Source organism: Clytia hemisphaerica, unplaced genomic scaffold (assembly GCF_902728285.1).
Source record: "Clytia hemisphaerica strain Z4C2 unplaced genomic scaffold, Clytia hemisphaerica genome assembly, whole genome shotgun sequence".
NCBI classification, from domain to species: Eukaryota; Metazoa; Cnidaria; class Hydrozoa; order Leptothecata; family Clytiidae; genus Clytia; species Clytia hemisphaerica.
Genome location: NW_027103587.1, coordinates 487737 through 515198, shown reverse-complemented (window position 1 = coordinate 515198; position 27462 = coordinate 487737). Strand labels below are relative to the sequence as shown.

General features: G+C 35.1%; 1 protein-coding gene and 1 long non-coding RNA gene across 2 annotated transcripts in view; one reads left to right on the top strand and one right to left on the bottom strand.

The window, feature by feature from the left end:
- Positions 1–763: 763 nt before the first annotated feature.
- LOC136801399 (uncharacterized) lies at positions 764–25942 on the bottom strand. Its single transcript, XM_067058036.1, has 4 exons — positions 25852–25942; positions 24201–24315; positions 2361–5571; positions 764–1083 (listed from the first exon to the last, which is right to left on the bottom strand). Exon 3 carries the CDS (start codon positions 5560–5562, stop codon positions 2368–2370), a length of 3195 nt encoding a protein of 1064 aa, XP_066914137.1. The 5' UTR covers positions 5563–5571; positions 24201–24315; positions 25852–25942; the 3' UTR covers positions 764–1083; positions 2361–2367.
- The window catches only part of LOC136801401 (uncharacterized), a 33326-nt gene continuing 20975 nt past the window's right edge, over positions 15112–27462 (top strand). The window contains exons 1-2 of the long non-coding RNA XR_010845852.1: positions 15112–15348; positions 26222–26363. This is a non-coding gene — a long non-coding RNA (uncharacterized lncRNA). The remainder of the gene's footprint in view (positions 15349–26221; positions 26364–27462) is intronic.

Sequence of the window (27462 nt, the reverse complement as noted above, 5' to 3'; positions counted from 1 at the left end):
AGAATATAAAAAATTAAAATTAAAATTAAAAAGATATTTAACAATACAAGCTTATACATTAAAAGAATATAAAAAATTAAAATCAAAATTAAAAAGATATTTAACAATATAAACTTATACAATAAAAGATTATCAAAAATTAAAATTAAAATTAAAAAGATATTTAACAATACAAGCTTATACATAAAAAGAATATAAAAAATCAAAATTAAAATCCAAAAGATATTTAACAATACAAACTTATACATTAAAAGATTATCAAAAATTAAAATAAGGGCTGTAATTTTCGATGCAATAATTGAAAAAAGTTATATTGCTGAAATCATAAGGCTTCAAAGTAATTAGCAACAAATCATCAAATTTTGTTACTTTCTTTTTCGTCTTTGACCTTAATTAAATGGGAATTATATTTGGTATTTTAAGATATTTTTGATTTAAAGACCATTTCAATTTTTAAAAATTTCATGCAGAATTCCAAATTCCATAATAGATTTCTTTAATCTCCCAAGAGGAGACAATGAATCTGACTTCAATATCTTCGTGTTTTGAGACTCTTGGTGTATTTTTCTTAAGAACACCTGAAGAGTTAATCACAAACCCTCAAACAGAGCTCGAAAGTATTTATTGTTTACAAGTTACAAAAACTTCAAATCGAGTCTTTAAAACGTGGTCACAACAAATTGAAAAAAAAAAACATCTTGAAAATAGAAGCAGTCAAAATTCAAACCAGAGGCTTTCAATTGAACGAATCTCAACAAAAAATGAAATCAATTATGTTGCCAATTGTTTTGCTTTTGTTAGTAGCAGCATGATTCTAAAATATGATTAAAATAATCTAATGAAATAACGAAAAAATTAATCAATCAGTCAGTCAGTCAATCAGTCAATCAATCGATCGATCAATAAGCCGATAACAACATTGCTTCCATTGGCGTCCTGGTACCCGGGAGTAGGGTTTTACAGCAAGTCTAAACAACTTAAGCGTAAGTCTAAGTCCAAGTCCAAGCCAAAACTACGTATAGTTGTCGAAGACTCATGAATTGCAGGAGTGACATTTACTCCTTCACTCGGGAAAGTGACAGCCTGTACAAAAAATAGATAAAATTAAAGCGGAAAACAATTTGCACAGCTTAAAAAGTGACACTAATTTATTTTCATCCTTGTTTTTGAAACATTGCAGAAAAACACCTTTTGGTGATCTCAGCATGAAAATAAAATTTCATCATCTCCTGGAATTTTCCTTCAATAATTAGCATTAATGTAACCTGAAGATCGCATCGTCGTTGTTCTCTGCATACCACGCTAAAGGTCTAAAGAAATGTGTGAAAAATAACGATCTGACCGATCTGACGAATATGCAAACTCCATATAAAAACATCCAAAGTTTTTTAAGCCAACGAATGCTCTCAACTTGTTGAGTTCGAAGCCTAAAAATGTTCTTGACATGTTCTTATTTTCGCCTTTTTTTGAGTAGTTTTGTATATTTTCCTAATAAATTGGTAGTTTTAAAGTCCGTGAAGCCTCAAAGTGTTCTTAACTTGTTCTTAATATTTTGGTCATCGAAGCCTTAAGTTATCAGATAGTTTGTTCTTATATAAAAATCGTGTGTCTAAAGATGAATCATTTCATTTACTTTATTTAGAAAATTTTATCTTAACAAGTGCTTTTTTCCATGACTACGAAAAATGCCAATTTGATTAGCTGTTTTACCGGCCCGACTGTAAACCCAAATGAAAATAAATTGATTTAGGTACTACATTTATATTTTCATTGCTTTACAAACTGCAAAAAATGTTGGTAATCTTACCAAGGGTTTGAGAATTTTATGTTCGATTGTTCAATTTATCCATGAACTCAAGCTTTTTGAGTATTTTCATTTTCTATTTCATATTTCTTTCAAGAGGAAGTAGCTTCGATAATCTGGCAGAGCTAAGTCAAATTTTTAAAATTGATGACACTTTTTAAAGCCCCCGAAAATTTTTCCTCTGGAAGTTTGACGCCAAGAAAAATTGCTCCCCCATTAATGTTTACCGAAGATAGTTTTAAGGTTAAAGTTTATAAGCATTGACATTCGAGTATAAAGAAATAAGTTTTAACCAAACAGATCAAGCTCATACTTAGTAGGGGGCCCTTTGTATAAGGCAGAGACGATAACACTACTTTCGATGTCCAAGATTGATCAATGAATAAGTTTCTCAAAAAGGTTTTTTTTTAGTTTGTGATTTGTATACTGAATTTCAATGTTGATCAAAATGAAGGGGGTAATTTTCCTAGGGGAGGGGGTAAAATTTCCCATCAAATTTTCCCAACAAATAATTAAATGCAAAGATTATAAGAAAATTAATCTAACAACTTCTTACCGTAGCTCTATTTTCTGTCTCCTGTCAGATGTCCGCGTTGACCATGTAGATTAACATACACAACCTCTCTATGCTGGTAAGTATCTTCTCCCCTTGCAATATCTTCGCTCAACTTTTTGAAAGTTTGACCATTGTATTCTAATTGAAAAAGCTTTTCTTTAAGTTTTGCTGCACCTTCAACATCAATATCGTATTTAGTTCTCTGCATAGTAGACGATTTAATGGCTTTTTCTATGATCTCCTTTTGCGTTTCGTACTCCTTTTTCATTTTGTTCAATTCTTTGACTTTTTCTCTTTCTCCCAGTTTGGTTTTCTCATCAATAAGGTAATCCAAGTGACCTTCGACACCATCGTTATGAAATGCGAGGGAGTGACTTGTTAAGAAACAAGCAAACGTAGCACTGATTTCCATGATGGTCTTCATTTCCTGATTTTCTGCCTCGATTCTTTCATTGTGTTTAGTAATAACCTTACCAACGACTATATCTTTTTCTTTCCTCATTTCAATTATTTGTTCCATTTGCACCATTCGGTGTTGGATCGATTCTTGGATCTCAGCTATCGGTCTGCTCAATTCAACAATCCATTTACGTGTGTTGTTCAAGCTCAAAGTTTCATCTGTTTTATGTGGCTTGAGTTTGAAAACATATTGAAACAACTTATGTGTTTCAGATGCAGCTCTTTGCCAACTTGCTGAGTAGGCCTTTATGTCCTCTGGACTAAATTTGATATTATTTTGGAGACAGGCAAGTAATCTAAACGATTCGTTATCGAAACAAAAACGATTTTCTTTGGTGATTCTGACGTTGCTGTCCTGGTAGTTTTCCAGTAACCGTTGTAGGACAGGAAGGGTTTCTCCAGGCGTATAAAATGTTGTACGGCAATTTGTGAAACAAAACATGATGTTTTCAGCTGCTGATTTGTGAAGATGGGTTAACAATTCCCCGATACAAAACTTCAACAATATGCCTAGTCTAGCACTGTTCGGTTTCAGTAAAATGCAAATTCCGTGGATATCTTTGAATTTCGCTATGTGACGAAGAATCATTTCAAAATTTTCATTATCTTTTTGGATACCAGCAGTATCTCCGATTCCTGGAGTGTCGATAAGTTGTATTCGGTTCTTGTCGTCTAAATCAAACAAGTATGTTGTTGGTTTTTTCGTGGCTGATGCGCCAGTTTGTGTGTTTTCGTTTTCATAACCCTTATAGTCTCCGATCTTTATTTTGACTGTTTTTCCGTTGTCGTTTGTATGAGAGAATTGTGAGGGAATGATGGCCGTATTGTCATTTGATTCCATAGCATCTTGCAATGTAGGATAAAGAAGGTACTTGGCAATTGAATTGATCCAAGTCGATTTTCCCACACCACTTTCACCAAAGATCAAAATGTTAGTAATTTCCTTATCCTTATCAAGTTTCTTATCCTTATCAAGTTTTTCTATTTCTTTCTGTGATTGATGGTTGACTTTGCAATAACTCATTCCATGATTTGGATCGTTGCATCGGAACGTTGCGTCTAGTGGACGAAATATACCACATTTGCATCTGAAGCACTTTGATTTGACTTGATATAGAATCACGTCTCCACATTTATCGTGAATCCATAAGACTTTTTGTCGAGGACATTCAGCCGCTGTATAAGAAAGCGGACATTGGATCTTCAGCTCGTACTCTTGTTCATCAATAGAGCTTGAATCTGTAATTTTTCGATTATCCACTCGAACGGTGCACATTTCAAGGAGCTTTGCTTCTTTATCAAAAATATCCTTTTCTACCGTTCTGCCATCTCTCAGTTTTCGAATAACAGGACAATCGAAGTTAACTGGATTAAACCATGTCAACTGGATAACGTATTCGGTTTCTGGTTGAGTCTCCTTTGAAGCATCTTTCACAATTCGATAGAAATAGTCTATTAAATCAGTCAGCTTTTGCGATCTTTCCATTTTTTCAGGCAAATAGAGAACAAAAGCAGTCCCTTCCGACCCTATCATGTGTTTCTTTTTCCCAAATATTATTACGTTAAACTTCTCAAATGGCTGTAGGATACTGATAATCAAGTCAACCTCTTCAATAGTGCTTTTGTATAGACCTTTGATCGATGGCAAACCAGATTCGACATCATTTACTTTAGCCAGGACCTTCTGAAGAATGCTTCTCTCTGATTTTCCTGCTCTGACATCCTCCAATGCCCTTTGGAAATTTGACTGGAATTGACCTTTGAGTACATCTAGCTGGTTGCGAGAGTTAGTGACTACCCTTTTATGGTTTACAGACGACCAGTTATCATTCTGGTCAAGAGTCTTTGATAATGTGTTGATATCCAGTTTGACCTCTTCCATTTCTTTTTTGATTTGCTTGAAACGTTGAATCATGTCATTTTCAATTTCATTAATAACAACAGTTCTGTTCAGTTCCTTTTTGCATACTCTGGCCACAACATCCAAGGGTAACAAGAAGTAATCAATAGGTATGCCTTTACCACCATTGATTTCTCTGACATGTTCAGGCAAGGATACAGCAAGTTCTACAGCTTTATTGAAGTTTTTTGGGATTTGGTTTAGTTTGAGGACATCTGATTTGGCATTGAAGCTGAACGAGTTTGTTTCTGCGCTTTCTTTCTCGTTTGATTCTGCTTTTCCTTCAGCTTTTATTTCAACCGACATCTTTTTTAGGAGACCTCCTAATTTGCCTTCGACTTCCTGCTTTGTTTCGTTAGCTCCTCTTTCATAACGGCAGGAGATGTTGCATCTCGCTCCCCAGTCAATTCCAACAACAACATGTGTGGCACCATCAATGTCGTTCAGGACTTCTTCATTAATTTTCATTCTTTGGATACTGAAAATTTCGTGGTTGACTGTTAATGTTGAATAAAGCAATGACATTTCAGAAAAATTTGAATTTTCTTTCTCCTCACTTAGATAAGAAGCTGAGCCGGATAATTCTATCATTCCAGCCAATAGGCTCAAGCTCACTTCCCCTCCAATGTCAAAGTGATTCAACTTCTCAGTTATTGAGTTGCTGGCATTGTACTGCAAATCTGTGCTTGAAATTTCTGTTTCCTTATAATGATCTTCGGCAACTTCTGTTGAGAATAAATTAACTGCTGGATAAAACTTTTCCGAATGTGCTGAATACAGGTTTCCTAGTGCAGCAACTCGGCCCAAGGCTGGAATCTTCTTTGGCTGTTGTTGCTGTTGCATATTGGTAAGCTAAAAAGAAAAGTTTAAAAAATATTCAGCTATTTCATTCATTCACTGTAATACCAAAAAGGCTAAAGTCCTCGTCATACTTTCAATAATTAGCTGTCAGTAAAACTCAAGGGGGCTCAATCTTATTTGAACGTTCTCAAAAATTCAATGGAAAAGCTAAATTTCTCAATTTTTCAAAATTTTGTTTAAAAAAAAACAAGAAGCCCAAGGGCATGAAGGCCCAGCATTAAAAGTTTTGTTTCTAAATAAGAGTGATAAAGTTTGCTTACTCGTCAATTTTAATTTACAAGCTTTCTTATATTGAATTGGCATGAATGTGGAGCAAGATTGGTCAGAAAGAGGAAAAGAAAAACATTTTTTTGCTTATATTAGCACAATATAACAAACTAATATGAAACATGTGTCTGACATGAAACGGGAACACTTATTTAATGTAAAAATAAAACTTTTGAAAAATCTTTAACAAACATGATTGAGTTAAAGCTCTAACTAAAGGGAGCAAAAACAAATGATAAAAAGTAAAATTAAAAAGAAACCAGCCTCGAAAAAATTTTCCTGCAACCACATCTGCTGCAGCCTCAGCAGCACTTAAAAATGCAAAATTTGTATATAAAAATGTCCATTAAAACTGAACAATTTAGAGTTATTGGCTGAAATTTTGTACAGCGACTCACTTTCAGATGCAGATCATAATTCAGTAAATGTTTTTCCCAAAATGAGGCTATTTCAAGATGGTGTCTGACAGGGTGGCACTGATAAGCCCTTTTGACCGTTTTGGACTGAAATGGCTTAATTTTCATAGATATATGTATCTAAAATGTCCTTATTGTCTATTTTTTAATCATTATGATATGCTGAAATTGCGTACAAAATTTGAGCTTTTTAGTTCAATTTTACCAGGAGAAACAGGCAAAAGAAACTTGCAAAATCAGACAAAACCGCGATACAAGCTGCAACATGGAGAATGCTCAAAATGCTTTACGAAAACTTTTTCAAAACAGTTGATTTGAGCCCGGCTCGAACCACCAAATTTATTTGTCAGTGATTCTGAGCCCGGCATGTGCTACCAAGCCGCTGCAAAAATTTGAAATTACAAACTCCTACCCCTACCGTGAGATCGGGTAACTTGCATCAGTGAAGGCTAACATGCATAGCCCTCAAACGACTGACCAATCAAAGCAGAAAAATTTAAAAACAAATGAACTACGCAGCTTTGATCGCAGCTCTACTCTATACCATTTTTGTTTTGTATGAAACTATTTTCAAAAGAGATTTGTTTTCAAAAACTTGATTAAGACGTTGTTAAATCAAAATTGTCATTTTGAAAATTTCTAAATTTTCAGTTTGGACTTTTCAATATCGAAAATCTTGAAATATTTTATAAAAATCATAATTTTTACATCCATCGGGTCGTAAATTTAAGGGAAAATACAAATATGTTCATAGTTTTTCCCCCTATTACCACTGGGCTTAATAATTTGATTTTAACTACACCTCCGTTTTGGGGGCCCCAAACCTGCATTTTGACAACCAGGGGTATACTGTAAAAATTTTATCAAATAAATTTATGCCCAAAACCCTCTAAATCATATTTCAAAACTATGGTCAAAATTTTGTATTTATATCTTAAAGATATCTCGAGAAATCGCTAAAATTTCAAACCTCCGTTTTGGGGGCCATTAGAAAAAAGCTACCTATCTTTAAGTGTTTGAAAAATATTGTTGAAATATTGTTGATTTGAAATCGCCGTTTTGGGGGCCACATACTGTACATCCAACAGAAAAAATGTATCATAACTGACCTGAATGAAATTAACAAAAAGTTTAATTACTTACTTATGTTTCTCTTTTATTTTGTAGTAATGAACTATAGCTTTTAATTCTTTGATGTCATAGAAACAGTGCACTACAATGCAATGGGTTGGGGGGGGGGGTTGGAGGAGCTCTCAGGCTTGTTTTAAATAAATTTTAAATCAAGTTATCAAATGTTTCACATTTTGTACATTATTCAACATTTTTAGTCTACTCTGTTTCAGTACATCTCTTACATCTGTCAACCCACTTATTAAAGCTATCTAGCTAAGCTCTATTGGCTGACCTTCCAGCCTTGGCTGGTTTATTCGAACCTATGCTTTTCGAATCTTTCTACAATTCGAACTAAAATATTGGTCCCCTCAGCTAGAAAGTAGTCACCATAACTCGAATCTTTCTAAAATTTTCGAAGAAAATTCTGTTCAACTTTGGCTCTTACAGAAAAAAAATTTACATAGGGGGTGGAGGATATATTGTCCGGGGGGGGGTAGCAAAAAATCATCAAAATTTGCCTTGTCCGGGTGTAAATTTGCTCTTTCCGGGGGTAATTTGGTGTGTCCGGGGGGTCAGCAGATGCTTGTCCGGGGGGTAAAACCTATTGTCCGGGGGGCCAAAAGTCACCCCCCATGTAAATTTTTTTTTCTGGAAGAGCCCATTTTAAAGACTCGAATTCGTTCACTGGCCATTTCTTAATCCAGAGAATAAACTGTCATCAAAGTGTCAAAACGAAAAAGAAAAATGAAGATGATTAATATTTTTTCTACTGTTTCAAAAATCGTGACTACGCTATATAAAAAACATAAACCTTGCTGATTTCAAGTATGTGTTCAGCTCAATCAGGAGTATCTTATAAAACTATTCTTATGCTTGGAGTATAGTTTAGCCATCGTGGCTAGCCATCGTGTGTAAACATTCGAGGGCGACTTTGAAAGACTTTGAATTTTGAATAGATTTGAAAATATGATATTTCAAAATGAAAAAAGGATACATGTTTCACGGTTTTCATTTTAAGGCTGTGAAAATTATAAAATTGAAAGTGATCTTCTTTCTACAGAAAAGGCGCTAAAAAGAATTGCCGTGTTTCAAAATCGCTAGCGAAAAATCTTCATGCGAGAATAGGGGTAGGGCTAGTAAACCGCGTCGTTGTATTTCGCTGCAGATTAAACTTGCAATAGGATCTATTTTTCTATATGTTCACTGTCTTTCCCAACCACTCTCCCGCGGCGATTTCTATTTTTTATAAGAACTCTTTATTATAAGCACTATTCCCGCGTTCCTGTGTCCAAGGAAAGACAGATGCTTGCTAGTCTAGAATAGGGGGGGGGTTAGGATTTAAGCGTATTATGATATAGATAACGCGTTCTAATCAAAGAGAAAATGTTTGTATTTTTCTATTTCTCTTGGGAATAATGTAGATGTTATTATTTTTGCTTTTCATAAAAGAATATTCTTATTGACACCCCCTTCGCATAGACCCACCGGGAAACCCTTCACACTGAAAAAATTGGCCAAAATATCGTCTTCAATGCAAAATTATACTCTAGGAGTATATTTATTATTCTGGCTAGGAAACAATGGAATTCAAATCCCCGGCCACAAAAAACATGGGAACATCAATCCCCATCGAGTGTTGTTCCGTTATTTTTACCCCCACTGGCTGGTAAAATCACATCGGGTCTATGAGAAGGGGGTGTTTATTGCCTTGGGTATACGAAAAGTATTAGGCATGCAACGGCAAGCATGTTTTTACCGAATTTGTTTGCAACTAATCTAATACAATCATGGTCAAATTCTATTGAGAATTTAGCTTATTTCTTCGTTTTTCAAAATTTCGAGTTCGGGTGAGAAAGTCGCTTTTGGGCTAGTTGATAAATTTATTCGAGTCATTCTATTCGGGAGGGGTTTATAGACTTCCAGGCAATATTATGAGCCCTACTGGACCATTCTTGAACTTTTGGATCCTTAGATCCTAAGCTCTTAACTCTAGCGTTAAAACTCTACCCTTCCAACCTAATTTATAGCGCTTTCAAATCGTTTCTTGGGAATTTCCCTTTTTTCTCAAATATTACGACCATTATTGTAGTATACAGTGTGGCTCCTAGAACGGAGGTCAAAAATGAAATCACCCTGGTGGCTTTAGAATTAGATAAATCTAAAATATTTTTCAAGCCAAATGTCTCGCAAAATCGACAGCTTTCATAACGATTAAGGATCATAAAGAAAACTTTCCCAACAACCCGAAATGTCGATTGGATCAACCCAGTCAAATCAGAACTCGGAAAGGTGAGCAAAGTGATAATTGAAAACATAAACAAAATCGTTAGAGAAAAATCTTAAGTTATCCAATGGCAAAACACCGAAGACGTTAATGAATGGTTTTTACAAATTAACGACAAAAAATCATGCATGTTTACTCAATTCGATATAGAAGAATTTTACCCATCGATATCAAAGGAGCTACTTAACGCATCTACTACTTGTCGACATCCCAGAGGAACATCGCCAAATCATCATGCACTTTCGTAGATCTCTTCTTTTCACAAACAGCAACCAATGGGTAAAAAAGAATGGGGATCCAAATTTCGATGTTACCATGGGGAGTTACGACGAGGCAGAATTATGCGAACTCATGGGATAACCTACATCTTATACTTTCTCGGAGAGGAATTTGGTATAGAGACAAGTGGCTTATACAGAGATGATGGGTTGAACTGCACAAAAAAACCAGCCAGCTAGAAAGAAGCAAGAAAAAAGTTGACAAATCATTCAAAGAAAAGTTCGATCTAAAATCAACTATTGAAACAAACTTAAAAGTCGAAAATTTTCTTGACGTAACCCTTGATCTCAACACAGGTACATACCAACCTTACGCAAAACCAAACAGCACCCCAATTTATGTTGATGTTGATTCGAACCAAATACCTAGTATGATCGCGAACCACATCAGTCGAATATCTTCAAACAAAGATACCTTTGATCGTGCTGCCCCTTTCTACAACGATGCCCGAAGTGGGTACAAGTCTAAAATCGAATATTGCAAACAAACTGTCAAAAATAAACGATCGCCCCTACAGTTTGAATGTAAAAGCGAACGTAGCCAAGAAATTCTTGAAAATCATCGATAAAAACTTGCCTAAAGAACACAGGTTCCAAAAACTGTTTAATAGAAACAACCTTAAAGTAAGCTACAGTTGTCTACCGAACGTCGCGAGCATAATTTCCTCTCATGACAAGAACATTTTATCTGAGGAAACCCCTGTTGACGACAAAATGTATAACTGCCCCAAAAAGAACTCCTGCCCACTAAACGGAAAAAATGCCAGGAAAAACAAGTAATCTATCAATGCACTGTAAAATCACAGGAAAACGAAGGAGTCAACTACATTGGGCAGAAAACTCTTTTAAAACCCGATGGTATCAACACAACCACACCTTTCGATGTGAAGACAAAACGAACTCAACAGAATTATCAAAATACACTCATTTTTTATAAGCATAACGTTTATAAGCATACTGAAGCTCAAATTTCCAGAAAAATTAAGCATATGCTAAGCATACCTTGAGGCTCAGCCAAAGAAATTTTTAGAGTGTACTCTCTTATAGTATAGCATGGATATACTTGAAAGCCTTAAAATGACGTCACTAGCTATAGCCGAACGGGCGGGGACTTAGATAGCCACTGGCTATTATTGGTCGGTATACCCATAAGTGCCGTAACTCATCGGCACTAGGCCGGACGACTTGAGATTGCACCCAGACCTGCCCGGGGTGTGTCCGGATATTTTCCAGGTGTTCCGGAAAACACTATAAAGGTTCGAAATCATATGGTAAACATTCTAAAACAATAAAATGTCTTCATTTATCTCAAGATTAAAGAGAGAGGAAAATGCGCGAAAATTTTTACCCTCTCCCCTCGTAATTTTTTTACCAACAATCCGTGCCATAATATATTTGCACTTTTGGCTAATTTACCATTTTTCGAAAATTGAAGTTCGAGCGAGAATGTCAATTTCAGGCCCTCAACTTGATTTCATCGATTATTTCGATCTGGGAGGGATTTATTGGTTTCTAGGCTATATTTCAAGCCCTACTGGACCATTTTTAAACTTTTGGATCCTCAGATCCTAAGGTCGTTAGTCTTAAGTCTAGCGTTAAAACTCAGAGTTAAAACTCTACCCTTCGAACCTACTTTAGAGCACTTACAAAACGATTGTGGTTTCAAAACACCCCGGTGAATTTCCCTTTTGTGCCAAGTATTTTGTCCCTGATTGAAGCATAGGGTTAAGCATAAGTCGAGGCTCAAAATTGAGCTTTACTTAAGCATAGTGAGCTTCAGCTGAAATTTACCGTATGCTTGTAAAACAAAATGAGTGTATGTGTGGAGCCTCCAGTATGTTTTTGATTTTCATTTACATCTGATGATTGTTGCTGCAAGCAGCATAAAACTATTAGTAATGTGTAGAAAATTTTTTAACTTGCTAATGAAATATATTTGATTTATGGAAGCTCTATCTTTGATTTTTGGATTATTGGTATCGAGCACTCTTGTTTTAATCTGTTTTAATCTGTTTTAATCTAATGCTCCATCCCACCAACCTGAAACGAATTAATTTTGGTCCAATTGTCCCAGGGACAAAAGTGAGAGAAGCACAAATGTTATTAAAAGAATCAATGGGGTGGAGACACTAGAAAGCGTTTAAGATTGGTGGGATGGAGCATGTTGCATTGCACCATCGCGAAAAAAAACTGCTCGTGTCCTCAAGTGTTAAGGGTTCTGACCATAGTGAATTTTTCATAATTGCTGTGTTTAAAATGTGTTTTCTGACTGATGTAACCAACAAAACTATGGCATGTTATACATTTTCTGTTAGACAAACTATTCCTGAATCTGAAAATTCAAAAATTGCATTGAAAAAATTTGATGAAGAAGAAAATGAAGACTTTTGCGAGGAAGAGTATTTCAACTTTGAAGAGCTTAGTTTCGGCGAAGAAAAAACATTTTGAAAACATTTCCGCAGTAGATGTTTTAACTTTTACCTAACAATAATAATTTTTGCGGAAAATTTTTGTAAATGCTTCTTTGTCTCGAAATCTTCAAAATAGTGGTTTTTCTTCAATTTTTCATCTGGATTTTGCTTAAAAAAACAGTCATTACTTTTGACACATCTTTTTAGAAACATTTTCCGCAAAATTTAAAATAGTTCAATTCTTTGCGGACAGTGTAAAGAAATTTTGAAACAAAGAGGTTAATTACCCATTCAAACTTAGCTATTTCAAAATAAATGACATGATTCTTCAATTGTGCAAAAGGTTTTAACAATTTTAGATTTAAACTATCACTACGCTGCGTGTCCCAATCCAATGCAGGCACGACGCAACGGGTACGGCAGGTACGGCGGCCGCCGTACCAGATTTTCACAAAAATACCCGAAGTTTTCCTCTTCGTCGGTCAAATCGCTATAAAATCGCTTAAATTTCCTCATTCGCCGTACCAGATATAAAAAGCTTCCGTCGTGCCTGCAATGAATAGAAAAATAGATAGCTGCCGAAATAATGATACGATTTTCATTTTATGGAAGAAAGGAGAAAAAAGATACAATTGCATTGAAATTTTTAACCACAATTAAGTAAATGGCTTAGAAGAATTATATTTTAGATCTTTTTAGCCATCGTGACTGGACATTCCATAGTGACTTTGAAAGACTTTGAACGTGATAGGAAGCCACTATTGTAAACAGAAATTTTTAAAGTGCTTCTGAAAAAGAATTTATCAAAACGAAAAATGATGTTTGGGAAGAAAATTGATTTTAACCCGCCCAGCTCCAAAGATCCTGTATAGAAAATAGTATCTTGGCGTCTCAAGTTAGTCTAGTGGTAGGAGATCTGAGTAAAGTGCAAAAAGATGATGGCTCAACGCCACGAAAAGGAAATTTTGTAAAGATTTGTTATAGCTTTGAAAACTTGTTTACAAAACGTTGTAAACACACACGTTTTAGCGTATTAATATATAGACATCTTAGAAGAATTATATTTTAGATATTTTTTAGCCATCGTGGCTGGCCATCGTGGCTGGACATTCGAGGGTGACTTTGAAAGACTTTAAAAAGTTTTAAAAGTAATAGGGAGCCGTTATTGCCCCCGCAGGAGCGTAGCGACGAGGAGGCTCTCATAGTTTCACGCATAGATATTGGACTGGAATCTCAAAATTTTGCGAATTGTTTTGTTGTCGCGTAAGCATATCCGTAGTTAGTCTCTTCCGTAAATGTTCGGTTTTTTTCCGGGACGGTAGTATACATATTTTCATATTACGTTATATGGTATTATCATTATTACATATTACAATTTTAGTTTTGATTTGGCTTTGAAAAGCTGAAGCGAGTGTTATAAATGCAAATCAAAACAGTGTATGATATAACACGAATTACATTATTACTTGTGCAAATCAAAACAAACAAAATGGCAGACTGGTTATGATGATGATGAGCTGATTCATTGACTAGAAAAAGTGTTTTGTATGTCAAATTTTGTTTCTTGTCTTTGAAACTGAATATTAACTACTGTAATTTAGTCAGAAGTTCATTTCAGCAATGATTTCAATTCTTTTTTCCGGAAAAGAAATTTGTTTTTTTTGCTCAAGTTTTCAAATGTATATTTGATATTTTTGTTAACTCTAATTATTTTTGTCTTTTATTTTATCAATAACTACCTTTATTGTTTATAGAGCTTCTTGAGCTTTAAATACCATCATATGGTCGTAACTCGAGAAAGTCCTTCTTAACTTAGTAAAACAAGATACCGGAAAAGTACAAAAAAGTTGAATGATGTACGCTTAAGTTGAATCCAAAAGTGGTTGAATGAATGTTGAATGTCAATCAATGTAAACAAACTTTTTCTTTTGGTCTTCAAAATAATTTACCTCACTTAGAGTGTTTTTACGTCTTTTCAGTGTGGTAAATCTTTTTCAAAAACCTGAAAAAAGTTTGTTTACTCGTTAAACTTTACATGCGCACGTTAAACTTTTTCATGCAGTTGTGATAGCCTTAACTTACTAGTCTATAGATTATAGACTAGCCGGTACCCGGCGTCGCACACCGGTTTAGCTGTTTGCTGAACGCATTTAAAGTCCTTTGGATGTTGGGAAGGTGGCTTAAACAGTTTGACTCTTTGATGTTTAGGAAAACTTTGATGTCAAGATAGAAAGATAGAAATTTGGTCAAATTAGTCCCAAAAAGTGAATTAAAATTCACACAATTTCCCTTGTTTCTTCTCCTCTTTATTCTGCTAAGGGTCCGAGGGGCAGGGCCGAAAGTCAGCTTGCAGCCATAGCGTGATAGCGCAATTCTATGTTGGTTTTTATAAAATAACTTCGTCATATTTTTTCAAATTCAACAATGATTTACTTAGATTTACAGCAAAATAATTATCGACATAGATGTTTAAAGGTCCCTTTTTACGAAGAAAGAACTCTAGTTTTTACCGCCTTTTGAATGTATTTTTAATGTTGCTGTTGTTCTAACAAACTTGTCTCATGATTCTTATGTTTTATTTTTAATTTCGCTTAGCGAAAGTATTACGATAGCCTTCCGTGTGTCTGGCTGCACGGTCGTTTATTCGCGCATCTCAGATTTTTACGCATGCGCGGTGAAGCAAATTTTCACTTTCGATTTCGGCTAGCGGTTGGGCCACGTGATACGATCGGAATTTCCTTGGTTTTCAGTCCTCTGTTTTGAAAACAAGCGAAAGCGTGGGGACAGGCAGCGAGGTCTCTTTGGAAAGTGCATGGCTTGGTGATAGATCTACAGTTGTTATTTTTGAGATATCAACTCAAAATAATCACTCTTTTGACAAGAATGTAATGGATATAATGAAAAGATGGAATTCATATCCCTTGGAATTTGCAAGACTGTGAGAAATGTGGGCAGTGTTAGCTGAGCAAACTGGAATATTTTTAAAGAGGAAAGACCAGGTAAGCATTTGTAAAAGATTTCATCCTTTCTTCAGTTTTTTTCATGAAGTTATTGAGATTTGTATTTGACGGAAAAATGGAGAATTTTCATTTTATCGCAGTGGTTTTCCTTTGATTTCCCAACAGAAAAAAGGAACCTTAGAGTCCAACACACAAAGCCATCTTGTATTTATATTTCATTTCTCATGTGTGTAGTATTATTTATTATTATTTATCTGGCGAGACATTTTTTAGGGCGCAAATTATGGCGTGGGCGTTTGGCTGCGGGCGTACTACGGTAAATATTCTAAAGGTGGACTCACTCCCAAGGATAAAAAGTGATAAAAAAACAGGGCTTTTCTTAATAAATAAAATACGCTAGTGCAAGAAGTGTAACCAAGCCTTTGTAAACATTCATTGTGAGAACTTTAATGGCTGCTTGATTTTGAAACTTGCTGCTGCTGTATAAATTTTTATCATATTTTCTGGTCTTTTGTAGAGTGTTTAAAGAGGTTTAATATTTGTTTACTACTAAGTATTTTATGTTTGTGTAGTTAGTGAATGCACCAATAAATTGATCATGCTCAGTATCCAGTAAGTAGTACAAAAAAGAGTTAATTTTCCAAACAAACAACAACATTATTAACCCTCTCTTCTCTTCTTCACCAAAACTACAAACAGCACAGGTATGATCTTTTTTTCCTTTTTTCACCAGATAGTTATGTGTTAATAGTGAAACTAGTTGTGACAAACAGTCAGTTTTAGCAAGTACCGTGAAGTCGGGTAACTTGCATCAGTGGTGGTTAACTGGGCACAGCCATCAAATGACTGACCAATCAAAGCAGCAAAATTTCAAAACAAATGAACTACGCAGCTCCGCTTGCAGCTCTAGCCTACCATTTTTGTTTTGGTTTAACTTTGTATTTTAATGACCTGTATTTTAATGACCAAATGGGTCATTCATTCATTTGAGGGCTATGCGTATGCAAGTTACCCGATCTCACGGTATTTGTTAGAAATCATGTCAATTGAAATTCAGCAACCATTTTTGTATAATCGAAACGACCCTGTCTAGACACTGCCGTACATTGTCATTGTACGGTGATTTACGGTGGGTAAGGTGGGGTGTACAGATAATACAGCAGATTTCAAATTAACCTATTTTCATCGCCGCAGATCGCCGTACAAAGGACATTTAGATCCAGCCCCACCGTACACCACTGCACAATGTACAGCGGTCCCTCGTTAATGATGACAGTTTTTTATCCGATGAAGTTTGATTGGTGAATCGATGAGTTTGATTAGTAAAAGTTCCAGCTTTTCCTCCCCGATGGGATGATAGATATTGGCTCGCTCTTTAAGCTTTAGCGTGGGTGTCTGCTAATAAGCCTTCGGAATGTAAAAAGAATAGGCAACAAGGTAATAAATCAAAATAATTGAGCTTCAATCAAACTTCACCGATCTTGATACACCTTTTGCTAATTAGGATTTTCATTTTGAACCATGGTACGTTGTCTGTATAAGATTCCCATTTCCGCACTAAGATTCTTGTTACTTTTCTGGAATCTTTCCCCTATATATTTTTCACAGGATAATCGGCAAGAGATTGGGGAGGGTTTGTTTAATGGGATGCAGTTTAAAGCAGTTATAAAGGAGTCAAAGTTTAATCTCAAGGAGTATTATTTCTTTAAAGCTTAAAGTTGGCTAGTTTTTACCCTGCAATTTTCTAGTCCACAATGCCGGACAAAAGGTTGTAGACAAATGGAATTTCAGTAAAAAATGATGAGAAATAGAGCAAAATGACTCTTCAATGTGTCTGAAAGGGGATGGAAGTTAAGAAAAACACTTTTGAAGTCGTTGCATTGCTTTTGAATTGCTTTTGAGGGAACCACAAGCAAAAAATCAGCGTTTTGATACTGGTGTAAGCCAGTTAATCAAGCCCTTGTGGTTTGCCCTTGCGGTTAGACTGCAGTGGGTGACTTTGAAAGACTTTGAACAGCTTTGGAATGCACCCAGAGCCTCTTGGGAACTTGTTTTTGGTCGATATTGAAGTATTTTGCAAATATTGCAGAAGTCTACAAACCTTTTGTCCAGCATTGCAGAAGCTGGAGCTGGAGCTCAACTACACTCATTTTTTTTATAAGCATAACGTTTATAAGCATCCCGGGGGGGGTACTAGGTTTGCGAGGTGACGGGTATGTCCGAGCCGAAAATCGAAAATTGACCCTTTGAGAGACAAAATTTTGGTGATTTTGGGACCCTTTGAGAGACTTTTTCCTAAATTTTGGTCCATTTTTTCCAAATTTTGGTTTGATTTTCACCAAATTTTGGTCAAAATTTTTGGAAATCATGACCCTTTGAGAGAGAAATTTTTGATTTTCGTGATTTTGGGACCCTTTCAGAGACTAACTTTTGAATTTGTACCCCTTTGAGAGACTTTTGAGGAATGAGAAAAGGTACCCTTATGGCTCACACATACCCAGCACCCATTTTGCCTAAGTACCCCCCCCGGGATAAGCATACTGAAGCTCAAATTTCCAGAAAAATTAAGCATATGCTAAGCATACCTTGAGGCTCACCCAAAGAAATTTTTAGAATCATAATTTCCCAAACTTCAGAAAATAACAGAAGAATGAAGAAGAGAATTACAAACAAAATTCGAAAAATTGGTGATTTTATTTTGTTTAATCTCTTATAAATAACACAACTTGGTCTCTTGAGAATGTACACTATCTAAACTTACATAATTTTTTTACCAAGCATAGGGTTAAGCATAATTTGAGTCTCAATATTGAGATTTACTTAAGCATAGTGAGCTTCAGCCGAAATTTACCGTATGCATATAAAAAAATGAGTGTCCTCAACTGCTTTTTGCCTGTAATGGGCTCTTCCAGAAAATGTCTGTACATGGGGGTGGGGGAGGGTAGTAAAAAATCTACAAAATTTGTCCTGGGCCTTGTCCTGGGGGGGAGTAAACTTGCTCTCGATGGGATCAACTGATGCTTGTCCGGGGCGGGGAGGTTAGACCTGCTGTCCGGGGGATCAAAAGTCACAATGTCCAGGGGGGGGTTTGGGTTTCCAAAAAATGTTATATCCTTCACCCCCCCCCATATTCAATTTTTTTCTGGAAAAGTCCAATGATTTTGATGGTGGTGGACCATCATTCATATCAGAAAGCGAAGATAGTATACAACAGATTTTTCTGACTAGCAATTTTTCTCAATTTTAGATAAATTCTACTGTTTATAAAAAGAAGTTGATATAAACTTTACGCAAGTAAGAAGTCTTTATCACAAGTTCCTTCAAAGCACAAAATGAGGTTTCTGGCATCAAAGAATGAAAAGTTCATTTTTTCTTCTTCGTTTTCAAAAAAATTTACAAATTATTTTTCTCAAGTATATTGCAGTTCTCTGAATTATTCTGAATTGAAAGATTTTGTTTACGCTTTATAGAATAGAATTCTTTAGTCGCATTTTTAAAGGAATCTTTTTTTTAATGGATTGAGATTTTTCATTAAAAAAACAGGGTATCTATGACCTGTGTGTACAATATATTTTGTGTAACGCTTCATTCAAAATGCATAATGCTGCAGGAGTCACGTATCACGCGTCTTCGTCGTTGATGTTCAAGTATTATGCGAAATTTTCGACTTTAAGTCGTCTTGTATATTTGTTCTTTTCTTTAACAGATTCTGTTTAAAAGATTTTCTTTTGTTTTGAAAAGAATTCGAAGTGGCTCGGAAAACACGAGTTAAAAAACACGAGTTAAAAAACACGAGTTACAAAAAACACGAGTTACAAAAAACACGAGTTACGTTAAATGTGACGTCATCAATGGAAAATTATGACGTCACAAGTAGATAATTTAACTCGTCAATTTATGGTGCACCTTAAACTGACGAGTTAATTAACTCGTCAATTTATGGTGCACCATAATCTTACAAGTTAATTAACTCGTCAATTTATGGTGCACCTTAATCTTACGAGTTAATTAACTCGTCAATTTATGGTGCACCTTAAATTGACGAGTTAAATTTTCATGAAACCAAGTTGGTCAAAAATTCTAAAATGGTGGTTAAATTATTTTTTGTGCCTATTTTTAGTTTAAAACTATTGGAATGGTAATTTTCTCTCATAGTATTCTATAGTCTTTAACTGAGACAGAAGTTGACAAAAAGTATTTAGGCTGGCTCAAATGCTAAGGGGAAATGCAAAAAATAGAACTTAAACAAAGAGGTTACGATTCCTGAAAATAATTCTATTCATTGTCACTTTTAATAAATCTTTTAATTCATTTAATAACCGTTTTCCTTTTTATGTCGTCATTTAAAAATATTCTTTTTTAGCAAAACATTTTAAAACTTTTTCGTACAATTATTTTTCAATTGTACTCGTAATGAACCTATTTTGCCTACTAATAATTTTCAATTCAATAATATATTGAATGTCAGAAGCAGCCGGCGGAAAGATTTTTTAGAAATATGTGTTCTTATCTTCTAGGAGACCACATGTTATGACCTTCAATTATCTTATACAAATGATGTGTTCTGATTTCTAGGAAACCTTAATCGCACTATGTGTCTCCCTAAACTTATTACTACTTTATGGTTGGATGTGTTCTAAAATCTAGGAATAACATTTTGCCATGATATACTTGTAAGATATTTGCTTTTTTCCACAAAAGATGTGTTCTGAAACTTTCTAGGGTTACTAGGCAACAATATCACGTCAATTTTCTCTTGATTATACCCCTGTCTCCTTAAAAGATGTGTTCTGAAGCTTTCTAGGGTTACCTAGACAACAAGAACACATTTGATCACTTATACCCCTGTCTCGTCAGAACACATCATTATTTCTAGCTGATTAATTTTCAAGATCTTATCAGAACAGATCGAAATTTGTAGATGCAACATACCCTGGGGGGGGGAGGGTACTAGGTTTGCGAGGTGACAGGTATGTCCGAGCCGAAAATCGAAAATCGACCCTTTGAGAGACACAATTTTGGTGATTTTGGGACCCTTTGAGAGACTTTTTCCTAAATTTTGGTCCATTTTTTCCAAATTTTGGTTTGATTTTCACCAAATTTTGGTCAACATTTTTGGAAATCGTGACCCTTTGAGAGAGAAATTTTTGATTTTCGTGATTTTGGGACCCTTTCAGAGACTAACTTTTGAATTTATACCCCTTTGAGAGACTTTTGAGGAATGAGAAAAGGTACCCTTATGGCTCGCACATACCCGGCACCCATTTTGCCTAAGTACCCCCCCCCCGGGTAACATACTCTCAGAACACATTGGAAAAAAAGGTCACCTCGCCGGCTGCTTTCGGAATGTATGCCTATTTTAATCTGAATTTTAGAATTTTTGACCAACTTGGTTTCATGAAAATTTAACTCGTCAATTTAAGGTGCACCATAAATTGACGAGTTAATTAACTCGTAAGATTAAGGTGCACCATAAATTGACGAGTTAAATTATCTACTTGTGACGTCATAATTTCCCATTGATGACGTCACATTTAACGTAACTCGTGTTTTTTGTAACTCGTGTTTTTTAACTCGTGTTTTTTAACTCGTGTTTTTTAACTCGTGTTTTCCGAGCCTCGAATTCGAATGTCTCAAATCAGAAAAGGTCGTTAATTACATTCGAAAACATAAAACAAAAGAAAAGAGAGAAAAAAAAGAAAAAGTCTAATCTATCAATCAAAACAAACTTATCGAACAACTCAAAGTCTTTCTAAAACGGCGCGAATCTGATTTAACACATTTGTAGAGCAAGAAGCAAAAGTCATCTTTTAAAAGAACAAAAACATTGCTTGCGAAAACGAAAGTGACACACAAAAAACACACATACAGACTACGGCTATTAATATATAGATTTAGAGAGACAATTTCAAAGTGAAAGTTTAAAAAACTCTCTTGCCATACTCTTGAATTAAAAAACCAATTCTACACATGTCACAGTTGGCTTTCTGGTTCAAAAGAATGCACATTCTTCAAAAAGACCAGAGTTCAAACCGGGACAAAGTATGATATAAAGGGCCTATAAAGATGTTTTGAAAAGTTTTGAAAGTGATAGGGAGTCACTATTGTAAACAGAAAGTTTTAAAGAGCATCTGAATAAGAATTCTTCAAAATGAAAAATAAAATTTGGGGAGAAGGTTGATTTTGACCCATCCAGCTCCAAACTTCCTGTATTGAAAATAGTATCTTGGGGTCTCAAAGTTAGTCTCGTCAAGGAATTATAAGAGACAATGGATAAATGACTCATCAAACGGTGGAGAACGACCATTGTATTTTCTTTATTTCAGAAAACAATTAATGTTCTAGCCATGTCCATAATAACTAATTACCGAAAGGTAAATTGCCTTTAATCAAGAGTTTTTGATTTAATTCTTATAAAGTAGATGCTTATAAGAAAAATAAATATGCTCATATTTTTCGCCATCCTTTGTTTACTTTGTAAGAACTAATTACCGAAAGGTAAATTGTTTTCAATCAAAAGTAATTAGATACCCGAGAGTATTACACGTTAAAAACTATTGAGTGACTTGCAAAAGTTCTTTCCCGCGTTTTATTAAATTTGGTCACGCGGTTAATATATTTCGGAGGTAATCTCCTCAGTATTGCACTCATATGCGACAATTGGCCTACCGATTTCGAGAAAATGAGATTTTTCACCGTATACAAAACTGGTGGGACCGCCTTCAGGGCGGTCGATTATTCTTAATGACATCATTGCATAAATTGACTAATTTTATGATCATAAAAGTAATAAATGATTCATTACTATTATGGGAATTTACTTTTATTAATGGTGAATACTGTTTAACTTCGAAATCCAATGTGTAAGCGATGCTAAATTTTTGGATGCTATTATGTAGATAATGACTACTACAACAAATCTCTATGGACTTTGTAATTATTCTGCCATAATTAGCATGATGCATACTTTATAAGAGAGTTTTGATTTAAAAAAATGATAGATTTAGATACAAAAAGTTTGATACTAAATATCTGACGAAGGAATTAATATTTCGCAATTCTGTAAACGCAGTTTTTTGCTTGTTTCTAAAAGAAACCTTCAGCCAAAATATCGACATTAAACTAAAACACTGATTTTTAACTATGGTCAGAGCCCTTAAGGCCGGTCTCCACTTTCGCACGAAATGAGCAAAAACTTTTTAACGTTTTTGTAATATTATTGGTCGGTTGAAAAATGGAGCAATTCCCCATTGGTCAAAATTGACGTGTAACGATTGAAAAAAGTTGAACTTCCATCAACTTTTGTTTTGTTCGCGCGAAACTTTTTTATGACGTAATTTTTTCTTCAGGCAAAAAAGGTTGAGAAAAAAGCTGTCGCCTATCACAGGAAAAAAATTTTGATTTCCAAGGCTGGAAATTTCAAGATTTCTTAGTTGGAAAATAGATAAGATCCAATGGAAAATCCAACCTGGAAACTTGGGACACTGCTCTCCAAGGATGGAAATTTTGCATTTTCCATGGCTTGGAATTTTCAAAAATCCAGGTTGAAAAAAGCCACAATCCAAAGTAAATTAATCCAGGTTGAATAAAGCCAAAATCCAAGCTAAAAAAGGTTGGAATTTTCAAAAATCCAGGTTGAAAAAAGCCAAAATCCAAAAAGTGGTGACAGAGATGTGGAAAAATAGAGATCTTAAACAAGGTTTTTGTTTTTGTGAACAGTCACTCACTAGCCTAGGCTCGATGGCTCCCGGTCAATCTCTCGTTATTGTTCGCACAGATACGTGGTTGATCTTAGATCACTCACACAGTTCAGCAGGGCACCATTTGAAACTATGACACAAGTACCCTATGTGCTTTACTGAGCGAACTCACTGCGATTGACCAAGGCCTCTCCGAAGGGACGCTTCACTTGACGGAAACTTACAGCTTGACTGCTCACATTATAGCCTAATATCTAGGTTAGCTATACATCACGACAGTTCTGCACGAAAGATCGCTTGTGGTTTTCTCAAAGGACATGCGTAGAAAATGGTACAAAAACGTAATTTCCACATCAATTTTTTACGTTTTCCAAACTGTTTGGAGAAACACACATTTCCAACGCAAAAAGACTAGTTTTTCAATCCGAAGTCTTAATCTTAAACAAAATCTTATTTCCAACATCGATTTTTGACGCTTTTTTCAACTCCCAAACTGTTTGGAAAAATGAAAATTTCCCACCCAAAAAGTCATCTTTTCCAACCAGCATTGGAAAATTGTCATTTCTACATTGTTTTTTTTTTCACTTGATTTTTCAAGGGCATTGGTTTATTCTACAAAACCTATTGGTAATTTACGTTTTCCAAATCAGCCTAAGGTAATCGCTCAAATTTCCAACATTCAATTATAAAACCAAAATTTCCAACCCAAAAATATTGAATTTCCACCCTTGGAAATCGAAAGTTTTTTCCTGTGTATGGTATGCCAGATGCCAGGGATATGCTAACGCACCAAAAAGGGGTTAAAAAATAAAAGCAGTGGTTGCTTTGACAACGAGAAGCATTGAAGTGAAAATTCCATGGTGTATTTTATACTTTCGTATTTAGTGAAGTGATTAAAATAGAATTACTTTTCTACCGTAGCTGCCAATTGCCGCACGAGCATTTTTTCGTCCGTTTTACCACCCTAAAACCGTCCTAGTATTCTTTTCTCCCTAAAGACAATAGAAGAAAGTGTAAAAATAGGATTGGATCGAGTTTAGGGTGGTAAATTAAATAATAAAGTGGCACACGCTAGTCTGATTCGCAGACCTATACTTCCTATAAGAAACTTTTTTCGCTAGAGGATGAGCAGAAGCCTAGCCACACGCCTGACCGCGCGACTGCGTGTGTGTTAAATGGTGTATTAAATACCTGTCACGATGATTTTTTCCACTTTTCAATTTATGATGACGGCTATTGTACTTCAGATTTTGTTGTTGAAAAGGTTGCAGTGACCACAGCGGTGACCACAGCGCATTGCCTAAAACTAAAAGATTTTCTAAAATGAATCCATTTCTGTTCTTACGTCTGTCTCGATATAATACCGAGTTTATGTATCGGAGGATATCGAGGGCGACGGTAAGTGAGATCGATACAAAACAAAGTTGATAGTTGATGTACGGCTCTATATCACCTTTACTCACATAAACAGACGACGGTATTTTTACCGTCATCGAGCAAAGTGGACGGTGATTTTGGAGACGTGTCAACTTTTCTTTATACCGTGCCCCTCACTTTATCTCGAATACATAAACTCGTTAATCTGCGAGCAGAGAGAGACAAAAAAAATTTCAATCTCTTCCCTTTTATTATAATTCCACTCCTTATTATCTTTTCAATGAGTACAGAGAAGCTACAACCTTTTTTGGTTAGGCTGCAGATTGTATCGAGACATACTCCTAACGTTTTTGGCAAATAAACTTTCAAAGCAAGAAAAAATGGTCTGTGTTCATGAGATCTTTCAGTAGTACATACTTTCGGAATTTAGTAAATTGTAACACCCCCTTCTCACAGACCCGGTAGGATTTTTCTAGCCAGTGGGGATAAAAATAACTAACTGAATCTCAATGGGGATTGATATTCCCATATTTCCCCATATTTCTTATGGCTGGGGATTTCAATTCTTTCGTTTTCAAGTCAGAAAATTCAGTAGGGATGAAAAAAAATATTGAATAGTAAATATTTTAATGATAAAAAGAATAACCAAAGCTTCATGTTTTTGATTTTTATTATTAAATTCATCGCCCAAGTAAACATTTTTTAGTAAATATTTTGCAGTGAGGATTGGTTTATTTGATTATTTTCAATGGGGACAAAAACTGGAGGAGGAATTTCCACTAGGGACATTATTTTGGCCAAATTTTTCCAAAGAGGTCCCAGTGGTTCTGTGAGAAAGGGGTGTCCAAATTCCTTGCTTTGTAATCGCCTTAACATGCAGAGAATTTGGCACTTGAGAAAGGTACACGCTTTTTTATAAGAATACACTTTATAAGAATGTCCATGATGAAAATGGCCAAAAAATTAAGAATATGCTAAGAGTATCATCATCATGGAATTTTGCTACTCATGCTAAGAATGCCATTTTTAGAGCATTTTCAATTATAAATTATCAATTACCCCCAAGTAAGGCTCACTCCTTTCACATAAAAATGCCATTTTATGCTTGAGACGTATTTACTAAATGTAAAATCTAGTCTGAATTAGGATCCTAACCTAAGAATGCTGTAAGAATTTTTTAGGATGATTTTCCCAAAAAAGTTAAGAATATCCATGATGATATGGATTTACACCATTCTTATAAAAAAAAGCGTGTAGCATTTCGGGGTCATCATATGAATAGAGAAATCAGTTTATCGGGCTACTTTTCCCAGCCTTCGAAAGTATTCCTTGCTAACCCAGACGGCACACAGCGTCCAAACAACATCCATGTGACATTCATAATGTCCCAATAACGTTATTTGAACGTTAAAACAACGTTGTGTGCCAACTGGGAAGGTTTATTATTTTATAATAAACAACATACCTTTTAGGATATGAAAATATGTCTTCACTTCTCAATGCAAAATAGTGACATCCTCACCCCAGACAAGCTAACTTTGAACTAGGCGTTTTTCAATTTCACATAAAAAAATGATATTCTTAAAGACATTTAGAACAGTTGAGGAAAGAACAATAAAGAAGCAACACGAACAATTAAAAAGTTAGGCTTGTGTCAGTCTAAAACGCCAAATAAGGCCAATGTATTGTTGGAAAAGATTTCACTAGTGAACTGCGATTTACTGGTATTTTTAGAAAGACAAGATTGCTGACAAGCAAAAAATCAAATTCGCCTTGTTTATATGTAAGTTTAACAAAGCAACGATCCTAATTACTTTCATTTTGATTCATTTTAGATCACAAGACCTTATTGTACGAGAACCCTGACGTTTAAACACGGTTGAAAAAAAGGACTTTGGAATCATCATCAACAAACATGTTATAACCAGTTTTGAAAATTTGAATACCAAAATAAGGAAGTACTTCAAACAAAACACAGTGAGTAAACATTTTTTGAGGTCATGCTTTTTTTGCCTCCAAGTACTAGACAATAATATAGTATAACTTCGAAAAAAAATCACTTCCACTTGTCAATCTCTTTCTTATTTTGTACAAAATCTGTATAATTTGTTTAAAATGAACCCCCACTTTACAGCCATACACATGACGTAATATGGCTCATATTTTCTATGAATCTTGTGTATATTCATTGACTTTAAAGCTTGATATTTCGTGAAGGATTCAGTTTTACGTGGACTAAATTTGGGGTTTTCAGCTTATTCCAATAAAAAGTTCAATTTTTTCGACTCTAAAATCATTTTCACTGTCTTGTTTTCGAAAGTTCAAACATACTTTTACTCCACTCAAAAATGACTTTTTAATGATATCTGTCTCTTGGTTAAACCACTTGAGGATAAAAAGTTATAGCTACACTAAAAACTTTAAAAGTTTCTCTATGGCTCTATCTATTAAAAGCATGAGCTTTTCCAATTATGTACTTTCTGAACACTTTTACGTCAAACAGATGGCTTGACCTATTCCCCTAAAGGTCGTGGTCCACCTAGCTTTTTTGGTCGCCCAACAACGCGCAAGTCGCCGCTTAAAAAAGATTAGATTTTCTATAAACAAAAAAGAGCTATATATGTTCCATACCGTGCGTTTCGCAATACTAAGTTGACCGTTTTGGATTAAAACTTTTCTCGGTCAACTTGGTATACTTTCGATCAACATGGTATGGCGCAGGAAAACAAAAGTAAAACCTCTAGAGAAATAAAGAGAAATTCCATTTCAATCAAAAGCGGGTCAAAAGTCGCGGGGGGGATACTTAGGCAAATGGAGGGTACGGTATGTGCCGCCCTGAAGGGTACCTTTTTTGGATTTCCAAAGTCCCGGTAAGGGTCAGAAAAATCAGAAAATCAAATTCAAGTCCCACTAAGGGTCAGAAAAATAGGAAAATTTCAATTTTTTAACCCCTAAAAGATCGAAATTTTGTCAAAGTTAGTCAAATTTGTCCCTCTAAGGGTCGCAAAATTCTCAAGATTTTCCTTTTTTTCTCCTTTTTAGTCCTGGTAAGGGTCCAAAGTTCGAAAGTCGGGTG

Coding starts and splice junctions, on each gene's coding strand:
- LOC136801399 (XM_067058036.1), bottom strand. CDS start 5,562: ATGCAACAGCAACAACAGCCAAAGAAGATTCCAGCCTTGGGCCGAGTT.